Consider the following 16,279-nt stretch of genomic DNA (forward strand, 5'->3'; position numbering starts at 1 on the left):
CTCCCTGAAAAATAAACATTAAAAAAAAATTAAAAATTATAATAACTGGGAAAGCAATGCAAGTAAAGTGAAGTTTTATCCCCCCCAAAAAAGGCATTTTTGGGGGGCACCTGGCTGGCTCAGTCAGTGGAGCATGTGACTCTTGATCTTTGGTTAGTGAGTTTGAGCCCCACATTGAATGTAGAGATTACTTTAAAATAAAAGAATAAAAAATCTTTAAAAAGTCATTTTTAGTGTTATATTTCTTTTTGAGCAAAAAATAGTAAAAAAGTATCTCTGAAGCTGGAGTGCCCATTTCTGAACAATATTTTCCAACAAAAGTGTTATATTTCCTATTCACATGAAGGTAGAATCAAGAACTTGGTTTGTTGAATACAGCCTTGTTATTTGACCCTTGTTGGAACACCAAGAATCCATAATGATTTTTGAAAACTACCAAAGAAATTCTGCCTCATGCTGCTACACTTGAGTGAAAACCCAGGAATTCCAGTGGCTGGGAATTAGCCACTTCTAATGCTCCAGGGCAGTTTTCTCCAGTGGCAGCCCTCTTCCCATCTGCATTAGAACACCTGCAGAGTTCGTTCAAAGGCACGTGCCTTGGCATCCCTGTGACCTACAGAATCATCATCTCAGACATGGGATCCAGGAGCCTGCCCTTTGGAGAAGTTCCCTTGTGTATTCCAACGCTCTACACCATCTCGAGAATATGTGTTAGAGGTTAGGACGTGGTGGTGGAAGCCCCTTATGGGGCTTAGCCTCTCCATGGAATTCGACATAGCCCCGTGACTGGTGAAGAATGACTGACAAGCGTCTCTTCTTCACTTCAGGAATCGTGACGCCATAGACTTTCCTTCGGGTCAGGCACCGTTCCAAGAGTTTAACACTCACTACCTCATTTAGTCCTCACAGCAACCCCAGGGGGAAGTAGGTGTTACTATTATCCCCATGCTATAGACGAAGACATTTGGATGCAGTGTGCATAAATAATTTACACAAGGTCACATACCTCATGAGTCGGCTATTTTCCTATGTCCTAGGACACATCCTGTGCTTCAACAAATTATTGTACGAAAAGGTGGGTTTTGATCCATAAAATGTATTTGTTTCCCGCCCCCCAAACAAATCAACTTATTAATATTCAGCAATTTATCCCCCACTTTTTTTCCTAGAAATCTCTTGTAATTCTAAATTTAGGTGATAACAGTGGATTGGGATCTGTATTCCACTGGAATTTAATATATGCTCTGGGATGTAGATTCATGAACAAAATCTAGAGTGGATACCTCTGGGAAGATTTAAAGTGGGGGGCACGGGGTATTTGGTATGTTCTTGGTCAAAACAGATCATCAGAAGACCTCTAGACTGGGAATAAATACTCTGAGACCTCCAACCACAGCCAAAGCATAGGAAGGAATTTTACCTCCCCCTTATGCCTACTTCCATTTTTTAAAATTTTTTAAATGTTTATTTATTTTTGAGAGAGAGAGAGAGAGACAGAGCATGAGCATGAGCATGAGCATGAGCAGGGGAGGGGCAGAGAGAGAGGAAGACACAGAATCCAAAGCAGGCTCCAGGCTCCGAGCTGTCAGCACAGAGCCTGACATGGGGCTTGAACTCACAAACCACGAGATCATGACCTGAGCGCAAGTCCAATGCTTAACCAACTGAGTCATCGATGCACCCTACATCTACTTCCTTTTTTAAATTCTCATGTCCTTCAATATCATTGGCAAAAATATTCCCAATCTTCATTTCAAAGCCCTCCCCACCCCACTTGAGACTTTAAGTGACTGTTTCTGAAATGAAAAGCAGAAAATCACAGAACCTTTAAATGTAGAAATGTGTGAACATAGAACGCTGACATGCCAAGTACAGTTTTAACATTTTAAGTATATTAAGAACATTGAAGTGTATTTGAAAAGTAGAAGGGCTGGTAATACTGTTCATCTTATGTCTAAAATATGTTTCTTTTCTATTAATAAATACAGCAGATGAACTGTGAGTAGAGAAGCTGTCATTTGCTACTCCTTGGAAAGATCCAAGAAGTTTGTGAACGTCATCTCTTTTACTGTGTCATTTCTGGTGTTAATGCAGTCAGACAGGTTTAACAGCAAGGTCTCCTGGTCTCCAGTGCCATTTCTGGAGATGGTAATTTGAGGAATTTGAAAAGCATGGCAAAAATGTGAGCCAATTCAAAGATATACTACGGTTCATATATCAAAGGAAAAATCCTTTCTGATGGTTTTTCAGAGATACTGAAGAGCTTAAAAATACATAGATGGAGCCACACTCTCCAGCCAGTTTCTAGATTATTATAAATGCATATTTTCCATTTCTTTTTGCCGAAGAAACACATATTAATACTTCATAACCTAATACTATGCAGTTATATATTCATTAAACAAGTCAACCTTCTAGAACTACAGTGTGGCAGCTATAAAATTGATCTCGGAAGAAAGAGTTCTTGTGCTATTGTAGAATTTAGAGAATGAGTATCGATATCAACTTTGGACCAAAATTAAGATTTAGCTAAGAATTGGTAAGTGCATTCAGTTTTCAGAACTAGTAGCCCAACTTGCATGTAAAAGGAGTGATTTTATAAACAATTAATGCTCCTTGCAACACACAGGCACACACAGAAGTTATTCATGCATCGTTAGGAAGTCACTTTCTGAGACTTTGACTGGAAACCTAGCTTTCATGGATGAAACATTTTGGGTAACATCTCCAGTATTCCCCTTGAGAAAATGGAGTAACAGAATCCATCAGACACTTGCAGTTTGTAGCTATTCTTTCTTGTGGCTCCAGGATTCTTTATCTTGGCATGTTGTGTTAGTTTGGCACAAAACTACATCAGAAAAGCCATTTTGTCCTTGAAGATGATAGATTCTGCACACTTAATCCATGAATCTGAGCTATGGGCTTTGCCCAGAGTTAAAGTATTTTGTTCTTCCATAATGGTTTTCTTTTTTTTTTAATTAATTTATTTATTTTGAGAGAGATAGCATGTGTACAGGGGGTGGGAGTGGGTGGGGTGGGGTATAGGGGCAGAGAGAGAGAGGGAGAAAAAAAAATCCTAAGCAGGCTGCATGCTGTCAGCAAAGAGCCTGACGTGGGGCTTGATCCCATGAACCGTGAGATAATGACCTCAGCCAATATCAAGAGTCAGACACTCAACCAAGTGAGCCACCCAGGCGCCCCTACATAATGGTTTTCTTATTAAATCTCTGAGCCATACTAATTTTCCTAGTGACTACATTCAACCCCATATCTTAGATGTAAAAAAGTCAGAAAGGAGGTTAATTTTATTATTATTATTATTTTACAAGGGTTTATATAGTGCGTGGTATATATACTCAGGTTCCCTTCTCTTTCAGAAAATGTTCACTCATATGGTCCTCATAAGAAGCTTATGAGTCTAGTACTATTAGCCCCATTGTATAGGTGACAAAGTTGAAGCACAGAGAAGTCAAGGAGCTGGCCAGCTGTCACACAGATAGTAAGTGTTAGAGCAGGGATCCAACTCCTGCTTCTAGTTCCAGGGTCTGGGCTCCAACCACTGCCCTGAGCTGCCTCCATGCCTCACACCAGACCACCCTCGTAGTTAATAGCGATGAGCTAAGAATAGAAATGAGAATATTTAACATTTCCAGACCCCCTTTCTGGTCATTCACCAACAATTTCCTCCCCATAGACTGCATTCTAATCTTCAAAGTGAAGTTTCAGACTGAATGTTTTAGACTTTGGGAAGGTGGAGTCTTTGAGATCACAGAGGAGCAATCTTAGCAGATAGGAATATGCAGAATAACTTAGCATCAAGGATATTTAATATATTTAGTGAAAAAGATTAAAAGTGAAGTTGAGACATTATAACTGGGTGGTACTCTGCTTATTGAAAAGTTACTTTCAAGTTACAAATCCCACTTCCTACACCTTTAGTCCTCCAGCCTAGACTAATGAGGTCAGAATACCTGTTTCACAGTAAGAAAGGGAGCTAAGGAACGCCCTCAAGGCTACTGCTCCCTGACCAATAAGGAGCCAAGCAACACTTTTACAGGTTTACACGCAGACATGGGTACTACGGAAACAATAAAGATGTTCTGTTGTTGTTAATGGAAATATAATCTTATCCTGAAAGCTTTGAGATATCAACTTACCTACACCCTGACCAGGGAGCTCTTCGTGATTGGTTCAGAAGAGAGGGGTGTGGTTTCCAATTTTTGTCTCCTGGCAGGAGTTAGAGGAGATGATGCATTGACAGAGAGGCAGCTGAAGGTGGGGATCCTGTGGATCCAGGACATCTGGGCATCATTAGCCATAGTGAGGGGCCAGCCCGCATGAGAGGTAGCAGGAAGGAAAAGAATCTTGGGCCAGATGGTAGAAGTCATGGCTGGAGGAAATACTGGCTTAATTTTTGGAAAAGATTTTTCTTCAAACTCTGAAATGATTTTGGAAGCCACTCATTCTTTAAGGCCTCAGGATAAATAATTTAGCTAGCATATTGCAAAAGGGGAAAAAAAATACTAACTTTACCCATGAAGATGGGGTGGGTTTCATTTTATAATTCTCACTATTCAGAAAGCTTTCAAAACTCCCCCACCTCAAGGCTCTCAAAACTCAATGAGCAATGTCCGCGGTACCTCCCCAAGTTCAGTTACAATCTTGTCCTGTCATGGCTGAAGTGTTCAAGTAGAACTCACTTTTGGTTGTGGTAGAACTGGAAGAAGCAGTTCAGTCATCAAAAGATAAGTGTTACAGGTTGTTGGGTATTTTTTTTCCCTTCCTATTGGGGCAGACATCACTTAGAATGATTTATCATTACTCATTCAGAAGCTCCAACTACCCCCAAAGAATGGCTAACCACAGAAATTTCCTCTAAAAGTGATGCAGCCACAGCTGTCTAGGAGTTATTTAGCAGTAATTCACTCTGGGCAAGAGAAGAGTGGTTATAAGGTTATCACATCTATTAAAATGTCACTCTAATTAAAGCATGGGGAAGAGCTCAAGAGAGCTTAGAGTCCCTACTCTGTGATTTGGACAGATTTTTTTTATGTTACAGATGACATTATAGGCAGAAAGAAAGTCTCTTTTTGCACCTCTGTGCAAATACTAACCAAAATACTAACAAATAGTTAATACTATTTGTTAACAAATAGTTAACAAATTGTTAACAAAAATACTAACTAAAATACTAACAAAAAGAACAGAAAATGTGCTTAATAGATTTTTTAAAGCTTATTTTTACTTATTTTGAGAGAGAGAGAGAGAGAGAGAACAAGTGGGAGAGGGACAGAGAGAAAGAGAGAGAGAGAATCCCAAGCAGGCTCCACACTGCCAGCACAGGGCCCAATGCAGGGCTAGAGTTCACAAACCATGAGATCATGACCTGAGCTGAAGTCAAGAGTCAGACGTCTAACTGACTGAGCCACCCAGGCGCTCCAATAGATTTTTAATAGGTTGTCATTCCACAGGCTTTCCATGTAAACAGTGCATTAAATCTTGCTGTGGTCTTTGAAGGTGGCTTTATCAACAGAGAGCACTCAAATAATTGAATGCAAGAGTTAAAAAAAAAACCATGACTTTCAGAGTCAACTGATGTAGAGCTGAGACTCACCACCCCCACAGCCAAACTGAGTCCTTTGTAAGTTTCTGGACCCCTCTAAGCTACAGTGTCATTTGTAAATAAGGGCCATGATGTTCTTCCACAAAGTTATTGTAAGCATTTCAGCAGATAACGGTTTAGAGCTCCTGGCATAGTGCCTGGCATCTGAATAAGCATTCAATCAATGTTAGTAATTGTTTACTTTATTTTAAAGATAACCCCTTCATGTAACATCGGGGTCTGTCAATATTCAAGTTTAAACTGGATGAAGCTGGATTTTGAATTCTTTCAATCTGTTTCTATTTCACAGACAAAAACCATTGCCACATCAGGGAAAGCCAAATGGCAGATTATTACCTTATTTATTAACAAAGTGTAAGACAAAAGTAGAAGTTCAGTGAAAAAAAGCAAACATGTACGGAATGACCCCATTTTTAAAAACGTATATAAACTTGCTTGGAAAGCCATATATACAAATATTATATTCATTATCCCTAAATTTCCTTTTTTTCTCTCTTGTATATTTTTCCCCAGATTTTCTGCAGTGAACCTGTGTTCCTTTCTTATTAGAGAAAAACAGCATATGCTAATTTTAAAAAAATTTTAATGTTTTATTTTTGAGAGAGAGAGAGTGTATAAGCAAGGGAGGGGCAGAGAGAGAGACACACACAGAATCCGAAGCAGGCTCCAGGCTCCCAGGTGACAGCACAGAGCCCGACACGGGGCTGGTACTCACCAACTGCGAGATCATGACCTAAGCTGAAGTCGGATGCTCAACCGACCGAACCACCCAGGCTCCCCATCAATGCTAATTTTAAAAGCAAAGAAGCATAGAGTCACAGTGGAACCAATCTGTAGGTGTGTGTGTGGCCCTGCCTGGATCTAGTAGTATGTGGGGGAAGTAGAGATAGAGACCATGGAAAGTGGGAGCAGGGAGCCCCAAGGATCGCTCCATCCATTTGGTGTAAGGTCCTGCAGATTTTGAGCCATTGGTAGTTTGTAATCTTCAGAGAGATCTTCGGTCTGCCCAGTTCGCCAGGGTCGCGTTCTTTACTTCAGTTGTTCCAAGTATGTAAATCACTCCAGAAACTGATCTGGCGTCCCGGGGGCTCTCAGGACGTCCAAGATCAGAAACACATCAAACCCTGGCTGTCCACACCTGCTGTTCGCAGTAATAGCCCCAAAACGGACACAGTGTGAAAGAACACAGTTGTCAAGCATCTGGAGCTCTGACTGTCTCCATTTTAAGTTAGGGAAATACATAAAGCATGATTTTTAGATTATTTATTTTTTTAAATCCTTATATTCTTTATTTACACTTCAGTGGTGTGAGTTACTACTTCACATTTGCAGAATTTTTGAAACATTCCTAACTTTAGGGCTTATTGATTACATTTGGAAAAAAAATCTCAGAGAAACAGACTTGGCCATATTTTTGTCTCTTTTTATGACTATAACTCTTTACTTCAGGAATATATATCAGAACTAATACGTTTCTAAATTGCACTTATCAAAATTGAGTGGACACTTTGCCCACAGAGCTCGGTGCTTACACATCTCGAATTGCAATAGAAGTGGTTTTCAATATAATTGTTTCTCTACGTAACTTTATAAGGAAACACATGTCCAAACTGAGGATAGCCCCACTTTAAGTTTTAACATGGTTTGGGTTTTACGGCATCCAAGATTTTCCTAACTACGCACCTCTTTTTTTCTTTCCTTTTCTTTTTTGGTCTTAAAACACGCTCTTTTGGCTGGTTCAATAAGTTGTTCCTGCCAACCAGTTGCTTTTATGGTAATTGACAGCGTAGCTGATTTTTGGAACCTTACAATCTAAAAAGGCGTTTTAGCCCAGACTTTGGAGAGGCCGAGCCAAGCTACTTGCAGAGTGAGAGATACAGCTGAGCTGAATGTGGGGCAGTCAGACCCTAAGTCTGTGCATGTTAATTAACAGCAGTGAAACGTCTGCTCTGGCTCAGACTTCAGATTTCTCTCTTTTCAGCAGCATTACAGAATCCTTCTCCTGTCAGATTGTTCCTCGATGCCACTGCTAGAGGCGAGCCTGTGAGACCACCTGTCTGTAGCGACAGAAGTGGCATGAGCCCCCTGAGCCCTGGTGATGGGTCAGTAGACCCACTGCTCTTAACTATTGGCTGAAAAGACACAAAATACTTGAATCAGATAAGAGCTAGCATAAGAAAAAAACATCTTCACGTTTAATACAGTTATTGAATATAACGAGTGGATTGTAAATTTTCCGAGTTCCCCTCAAATGATATCAGTTCTCTAAAATAGCTGGGGTATCTCCCCAGATTTCATCTCCACATGAGGAATAGAAAAACAGTCTCCCCAAACTACCAGATCTTGATTGTCCTACAAAAGCTTTCCTACAAAAGCACAAATGTTTCAGAGTAAAAGGACCCCTGTTTGCTATCTTCCTGTTGCTGGTTCTTCTGGGAACTAGAACACCCAGCTCTGAAGGAGGTGGCTCTCGGATGCATAACATCCTAGTGACAGCAGGCAACGCACCAATAACAGCAACAGGAAAAGCATGTCCTCCTAATACCAATTTATGTTTAAACCAAAAGCACCCTGGACACAGAGACTCCTCCCCCACCAAAAAAAAAAAAAAAAAAAAAAAAAGTAGTGGTCACCTCTTTCTTGTTGGTTTGAAATGTTTGACATTGAGTTTTGTTACACACTGCTTTAGCATTGCTATTGATAGAAAAGCAAAATGTTTTCTTCTGTTCATTACTTTTTAATGAAGACTTTTCTACTGTTGATGGGGAAAAACCTAAATCCATACCTAATGACATTAAACATACCCATCTGCCTGAGAAATAAAATACAGGATGCGTTCTTTTGAATACAGGCGAGCATATTGTTGAAATTTGTGAAACTAATTAAGAATACCCAAACAGGCATTGGAATCTATGTTTTACACTTCAAAGGTATTTTCATAGGCACCAAACTGTAAAACACATACACCCCAAGAGTAAGCAGAGTTTTATAATTTCACAGTTGGCTGTAGTAAACTTGTTTCTCAGTGGAATGAGTTCAGGGAGGCAGCCCCAGGGAGTGCCAGCAGTATCCAGCCATAAATGGGGCTGCAGGACATACGAGTTCACTCTTCGTGTTAAATGCAAGCTATCCATGGACCTTAACAGTGAATTACATGTTCCCCTTTCACGTGCAGGCTCCTCCACTCATTTAGGGCATTTCTGGGTTCTGTAACCCATTATATATTTGATAGCCCCAGGCTTCCTTCTTGTCATCTATGCAGCAATCACTCTCGGGTTGACCATTCAGGTAGGGAATCTGACTCTGGTCCCCTTTGAATCTGTGAGACTGCTTTGTAAGCCAGAGCATCAGTTACATGGTCTTTTCTAAATTATGTTTTGTTATTTCCCTAATGTTATTTAAGCTTCATGGAACTTATTCTGCTTTTGCCAAGTCTTTCCATTGAATAAATATCTCCATAACCTATTGCTTCACTTTGGCAACAGAATTGTTGCAATTTGTGGGCAAAATTGAGCAAAGGCCTAGATCTTTTTTTTTTTCCTCTGTAAAATATCCAATGTTGCTGGCTTCCCTCCTCCTAAACAAAGGCCTTGACTTGTTCTCTGTTTTAGTAGTGCCTTGTCTCTGTCATTCCTGAGTAAAGATTTACAGATAATAGTATGAAACAAAGAATGACTTAGCGGACATAACAGAGACATACTGTGCACATAGAAAGTCACTAATACTAAATAAGCTAAGACACAAAGTGTTTAGAATAGTGCCTAGCACATAGAAAGTGACCTGTAAACTAAGATTATTGGAGTTCCATGAATTAAAACTTGTCATTCTTTGCCTCCAATTACATAAGTAATTTTATAATTCAAAATATCAAAAGCAGCAGAAATATAGCTAACTATCCAGGGCAACCTAGTAGGGACCAGTAGATCCAGATGGTGACCATCCATCTGCTCACAGACCCAGCTATTTCCCCAAAGGATAAGTGAAAGATCAAAGAAAGAGACTAATGTTTGTTGTTCTGTTTGGGGCCAGACACATAACATCTCATTTATTCTTCATAACAACCTTGTCATTTATGTTTTTGTTTTGTTTACTTGCCTTGTTTCTTTTTTAACTTCCTGGGTCTCTAGCAAGGGTTATGCAAAAGAGCTCACAGCGACCTGAGGCCTGACTCAGGATGCACTAATAGGCTTTCCCAATTCTTTTTCCTTCCTAAAGGACATAGGAGTTCAGCTGCCTCATCTCCATGGACATTTAATCATTTTCTCTTGACCATATCTTCCTTGGCGAATTTTATCCTGGTCACACTGTATTATGATTATGTTGATGCTCTTATTCTCAAGTCCCATGACTCTCTTAGAGCCCAAATCTGGAAATTATGCTGTCTGACCCAACTAGCCTTGAGCATTGCAGAGAAAAAAAAAAAATACCTTTTGAGCTGGGGGAGGTAAAACAAAGGGAGAGGACTGCAGGCAGCAAAAGACAGCTTTCCAAAGGCCATAGAAACAGAAGAAGGCCTTGAGCACACATTGTGTTTTTCATGTTTCCTGTGTGGGGCAAAGTGCCTCATTCTGTAGCTATTGTTGTTGATGATGATGGTGGTGGTGGTGACTTAACCTAGTTTTGGAGACTCATAGGCTGATGTGGAGTTTCAATTCTACTTTTTTGTCCCCACTTCCCATGCCATGCTAGCGGACCCTCTTTACCTTCTGAACATCTTTCCCTCCAGCATGTCTATTTTTTGTGTTCCCAATACCATATTCTTTTAGCCTGAGAGCTACGTAGGGAGATTTAATCAAGATCAAGAGGCCATTTCGTCCTTCTTGATAACGATGTTTGCATTGGTAGACATTAGTGCCTGAGAGAGGGAGGGAATCTACACCAATAGAGAGAGTGCATAAGCAAAGCTCACACCCTAATGCTCATTTCCTACAGTAAGAGGGTTTCCTTTGCAGCTTGAAGACTGATGTCTGTTTACTCTAACATGCCAGAAGTCCAGTGCTGCTGCCAGTGTTGAATCCGTCACTCTGGCTAGCTAGTCAGAGGGAACTATTTGCCAGTCCTTTTTCTGAGATGAAGGTTTGAGTCCCATGAAATCACAGAGGCACTCTAAAGATCTTCTAGGAACTCCCTTATTTTATAGTTGAGGAAACTGCATCCCAGACTGTGGGGGCATCATAGTCTATCCAAAGGTAGACAGCGGGTGAGTGAGGGAGTGAGACCAGAACCTGGCTCAGGAAGAGCTAGTGTTCCTGTCCCTGTGCTGTCTTCCTCCTCATGAAAAGGCCCAATTTTTCAGCATACATTAACATCAGATTTTTGTTTACTTATGAAAGCTATTTTTAATTCTTTATTACCTGTTCTCATCCTGCTTCTTTGCAAAGAGATTTCTTTTGTATCTTAATCTAAACTACTTTTTCTTTGTAAAAAAAATTAATTAATTTCAACCAGATTTCCTGATGAATCTCTATGCCGGTAAATTAATGATGCAGATCCTGAGGTTAAAAAAGAAAGAAAAAAAGAAAAGTAATTGAATTTTTGCTTGTCTTTACAGATGCTCTGGAAAATGGATCCAATAAGGGTGACAGGTGAGAAATATGTTTTTATTTGCCATTTATGCGTTTCGCTGATGGCATTTTCTGTGTATGCTGCAATGAGTTTGATCATTTTCTTTCTTTTTTGCTTAAATCCAGTGCAGCCAATAGGAAGGGACCAAGCAAGGACGATACATACTGGAAGGAGATTAATGCAGCGATGGCCTTAACCAATCTTGCACAGGGCAAAGACACACTGCAGGGAACAACCAGCTGCATCATCCAGAAGTCATCACATATAGCAGAAGTAAAGACGGTCAAAGTGCCACTGGTTCAGCCATTTTAAGGGTTTGTCGCTTTTCAGACCTACGGCTGCTCTTCGTGTCAGTGTTTTCCCATCAACCCTCATCTTAAGAGCCGAAGCAAAAGTGAAAATGACTCCCTCTCAAACCTCTTCTTGTTTTTAATTATCCTAAATATACCATTTAGTTGCTTCTATAAGAGACATATAAATTATAAAAACCTCACTTTAATCAAAAGTAGTAACTTATTTTATGTTACTCAAACTATGCATAAAGTGTCTGCATTGCCATTACAGTAAGTGCCTTGCTTCCCCCCAAAATCAGCAACAACGTGGGCACAGCAGAGCTGCTGTGCCTCAAATGACAACGCCACAATGCTTGTTAGTCCGTGTGTGTCCTTCCAGATGGGCCTAACCATTTCAGGACAGAAACCAGAACTGCTGAAAGCCCTCAAAATGTTTTCAGTAATTCACATGTTAAAACTTGGAAATCTACACAGCCCAAATGAGATGTTCCTTTAAAAAACAAAAAAACTGCTGCAGTATTTAAAATTGTTCAGCATGCTTTTCAGAGTGACAGTGAGAATTTTCATGCATGTATCTTGCCTGCCTATCTGACACACTACAAAGGTCCAAAATGAAAGGAGCGGCAATCACATAATATGTTTATTTAAGAAGAATCCCAGTGAATCCATTGTGATCTGGAAAACTTTTTCCAAGCACTGCTGGGAAACACCACAGTGCCCTTTAGAAGTAATTTGGATTTTCTCTTTCTTAAGTTTTGCATAAGTGTTTTAAAATTTTATTACATAAGTTACTCAGAATTTTCCCGTGCAGAACTAAACCTGTAGTTTAGTTTTAACACATAATCCTGTTTGCATTAGAGGTCAGTGCTTTTTGTGATGGAAACTTTTTCATATGGAATGGCTGAAAACCTTTTATTTGGTTCATTTCAAATTATAATTGCTGATGGACAATTTATATTGCAACGAGAACAAGACAATGAAAGAAATGTATCTCTATGTGAATATACATATACAGACATAAAATTGATTTTTAAATTTAAAACATATGGAAAACAAAACATTGACAGTCTTTGAATTTGCCAAGTAGGACATTTAAGTAAAAATTAAGTGAAATCATGCATTAAAAGAAAGAACATTTCGTTTCTAAATTAGACTATCACTGAGTGAGAATAATCAATATCAAGAAAGAAGAATATAGGTTTCAATCAAACAATAATATTCTAATCAGCTTGGGGAGACTTGAAACTTGAATAAACACCAGAGATGCCAAATATAACAGAGTATATGTGCTACAGAGAAGTAAAAAAGGATTTGACTCTTTTACGGTGGGATGTTTTTTCTGGGTATGTAATCTATTTTGTAATTTTTTTTTAACTGGAAAGCATTTTTGTGAGTGTGAATGAGAGCCAATAGTGCAGCCGTGTGGTGATATTTTTCCTTATTTTGCAAAATGCTTTTGAAACCAAAGGCTGCTCTATTGATACATGGACAATATCATTCTTGATATAAATTGTAGGACACTTTTTCATGTAACATAGCATTTGGGGATTGGGTTTATTTAGTGTAATGAAGATAATTTGATATAAAAATATTTTGTATATATATATTTTTACTTTGTTTTCTAAATTGCTGTTTGCGGTAACAGTAAGTGCAAAGCAAGATATGTTAAGTTATGACTGTATGATCGGATGAAGTATGAGTTCTTTTGGTTTACATCCTTAAGTAGTTACAGATCCATGATAAAAACTTTGGAATCTTTATAAATTAATTTGTCAAAATGTGATCATGTCAGAGAAAACTAAGGACAAGTACTTCACTCTTTTTCATACTATTATAAGTTATTCTGGTATTAAATATTTTAATAAAATTGATTTTGTTTTGACATATTTCAGTTAGATGAATGGATGCTGGTTGTTTTTTGTTTGAATTAGTCATAATTCACTTTTGCCATCTTTTTAAAAAGAATCAGCAGATTTGCTCTATGATATAAAATATGGATGACAAGCCAATATAGAAGAGCTTTCACATGATTTTTTCTTTTAATACCAAAGCTTGGAATCTGGCCTATAAACACATCAAGAAGATTTTATAATTAGGACATCCTTGGCAATATCTCCATTTGCAATTACTTTTAATTTATTTTTTCTCTTGCTGCTTTAACATTTTCTGGAAATTAAAGTCTCCCCTCCCAAATCCTTTAAAAGAATCCTGAACAATGCTGAGCCAGCAGCTAAGAATCTAACTCATAATTTATGTTGTAGAGAAATAGAATTACCTCTATTCTTTGTTTTGCCATATGTAATCATTTTAATAAAATTAATAACTGCCAGGAGTTCTTGACAGATTGAAAATAAAAGTTAATTTCTAGACCTCAATGATCATATGAATTTTGTTTTCCTTTGAGAGTTGACCAGGTGGAGAAAGAACAGAAGGGTCCATTATATGTTGTAACTCTCTTCAGGTTGGTAAGGGATATGATATGGGAGTACTGCATTTGTATTAGGTTTGACTTTCATCACCTTAGACCACCAACCCACCTTTTAAGAGCCGAGGAAAAGAGAGTATGATGCTGTTAAAATACATAACTTCAAAATGAACATTTTCACTAAATACCTTCTTTCAGTAGCTATGACAATACGCATTACTACCATGTGCTATGTATGTACTGGAGACAATCTTGACTTTGAAGCTAGACAGATCTATGTTTGAATCTCAGCTCTTCCCACTCACTACTATAAGATCCAGATTCAGTCACTTCTGGGCTTGGGTTGCTTCATCTGCAAAGTGAGAAGAATGAGTCATACCTTGATTTGCTACAAGGTTTAGAGATCATATAGGATATATAAAGTGCCTACCACAGTGCCTGGTATTAAAAGGTGCTTAATAAATGGAAAGGGTTATCATGTAATTATAATTCCTCTATATAAGGTTTGAATGCAAGTAGAAATACACATGGAATATGAGAAAAGGATAGTTTAGTGAAGAGCCTTGGGAAAGGAAAGCTATCTGACACGAAAGACTGCTGTGAGGTAATAATAGTTGGGGTTCCTGGGTGATTCAATCGCCTAAGCATCCCACTCTTGGCTTCGGCTCAGGTCATGATCTCATGGTTCGTGAGATCAAGCCCCGCATGAGGCTCTGTGCTGAGAACATGGAGCCTTCTTGGGACTCTCTGTCTCTCCTTCTTCCTCTGCCCCTCCCCCAACATGTACATGCACTCTTTCCCTGAAAAATATAAATAAACATTTGAAGTACTAATAGTTGGGATCAGAGTCGGGAACACCTTCAAGAAAGATCGTTTTATTATCATTACTTTGAACTTCATGGAGAAAAGCACAAAGTAGAACAAAGGTAGGAAAGAACAGACATACCAATAGAAAACAGCATGTGCAAGAGCTTCCTTCATCCATATCAACTAGAATTGCTTTTCCCTGTATTCATCCTGCCTGATCTTCTTCAAGATGACTAAGAACTCAAGCTGCGGTCTGTGTTCTCTGCTTGCTCCAAGTAGCAGTGTTTAACAAACAGTGGCAACAGCCATGGTCTGCTTTTAAACTCCTCCAGCTCAACAGCATAACATCATGCAAATAAACACAGAGAATAAGCAAGCCTCCCAGACTCTTCTGTCTGGGGCAGCTTAGGTCGGCCATGCCTTGGAAAGCAGTGTGGGGTGGTGGTAAGAACTTGGACTGGCATAACCTGGCTTTGCCTCTTCGCTGCTTAGTGACTTTGGGGAATAAGCATAAGCCTTGTATACCCAGTGTTTGCATCTATAAAATTTGATCTATGAAATTTACCTACTCCAAAGATCTGTTGTGAGGATTAAGTAAGACAGTGGATATAAAAGCACTTTGCAAACTGCATGTACTGTACAACTGGTAATGATTATTAATGTGTTCCAGATGACTCAGAAAGGCCTAATATCCCGTAAGGTTTGGCAGTATAAACTGTGGCGTCCATGAAGCATGTAGGACCCCCAGATTTTGTCCAGTTCTTACTGTGGTATACCATCTTTGGGCCTTCCTGAACAGTCTTCTGGTCCTATACTTCTTTATAACAATTATGGTCAGAATAAGGTGAACGATTGTCACACTGCAGGGACAGAATCCTGACTATTCAGACACATCTTAGAAATGGACTAAAAATTTGGTTTGAGAAGTGTATGCATTGCCCATAATAAACTCTTTTTTTTTTAAGGTGAGAAAAACCAATTTCTGAGTTTGGACAAACAAGCTGATGTGCTTTTTACATCTTTACACAGATGACTCCGTGGAAATTCATGCAAAGATTGCCTCAGTAAGTCTTCTGAAACAAACTGCAGCCCAAAGCCAGTTTCTGGAATTTGATCTGCAGTGAGTCTCATTCTGACTTATATTCACAACTTTTAAATAAAATTTAAAATTTGAAATCATGTTTTGAAAAAGTACAAATGTAACTTATGCTAGTTGTAGAGACCTGTAAGCAGTGTAGAAGGGCATAAGATAAAAAACTCCATACCCTATCTCCCCATGACCCCAATCCCACACCCCAAAGATAACCATGGTTAACAATGTCTTGTGTGTATTTTCGGAAACTCAATGCATACACAAACTTGTACTTTTTCATCTTGCACTTCTTACTATATTCATATTGTTCTGCAATATTTTTTTCCATTCCATCGTGTGTGGGTGTGTGTGTGTGTGTGTGTGTAGAGTTCATTATTTTAAATGAATGTGTAGAATTTTATTTTGTATCTAATATAATTTGCTTAGCAAATACCTCCTGGGCGGACTTTTGGGTTATTTCCATTTTTTAGTTA

The 16,279-nt window shown here is 38.9% G+C and overlaps 1 protein-coding gene across 4 annotated transcripts in view; it reads left to right on the forward strand.

Annotated features, from left to right (window-relative positions):
• MKX (mohawk homeobox) overlaps nucleotides 1-13,856 on the forward strand; it is a 68,795-nt gene extending 54,939 nt beyond the window's left edge. For all 4 annotated transcript variants that reach the window (XM_058681615.1, XM_058681616.1, XM_058681614.1 and 1 more), the window contains exons 6-7: nucleotides 11,175-11,208; nucleotides 11,314-13,856. In XM_058681615.1, the coding sequence (XP_058537598.1) occupies nucleotides 11,175-11,208; nucleotides 11,314-11,500 (221 nt within the window). In that variant the 3' untranslated portion in view covers nucleotides 11,501-13,856. The remainder of the gene's footprint in view (nucleotides 1-11,174; nucleotides 11,209-11,313) is intronic.
• The last annotated feature ends 2,423 nt before the right edge of the window (nucleotides 13,857-16,279 follow it).

Source organism: Neofelis nebulosa, chromosome 8 (assembly GCF_028018385.1).
Source record: "Neofelis nebulosa isolate mNeoNeb1 chromosome 8, mNeoNeb1.pri, whole genome shotgun sequence".
NCBI classification, from domain to species: domain Eukaryota; kingdom Metazoa; phylum Chordata; class Mammalia; order Carnivora; family Felidae; genus Neofelis; species Neofelis nebulosa.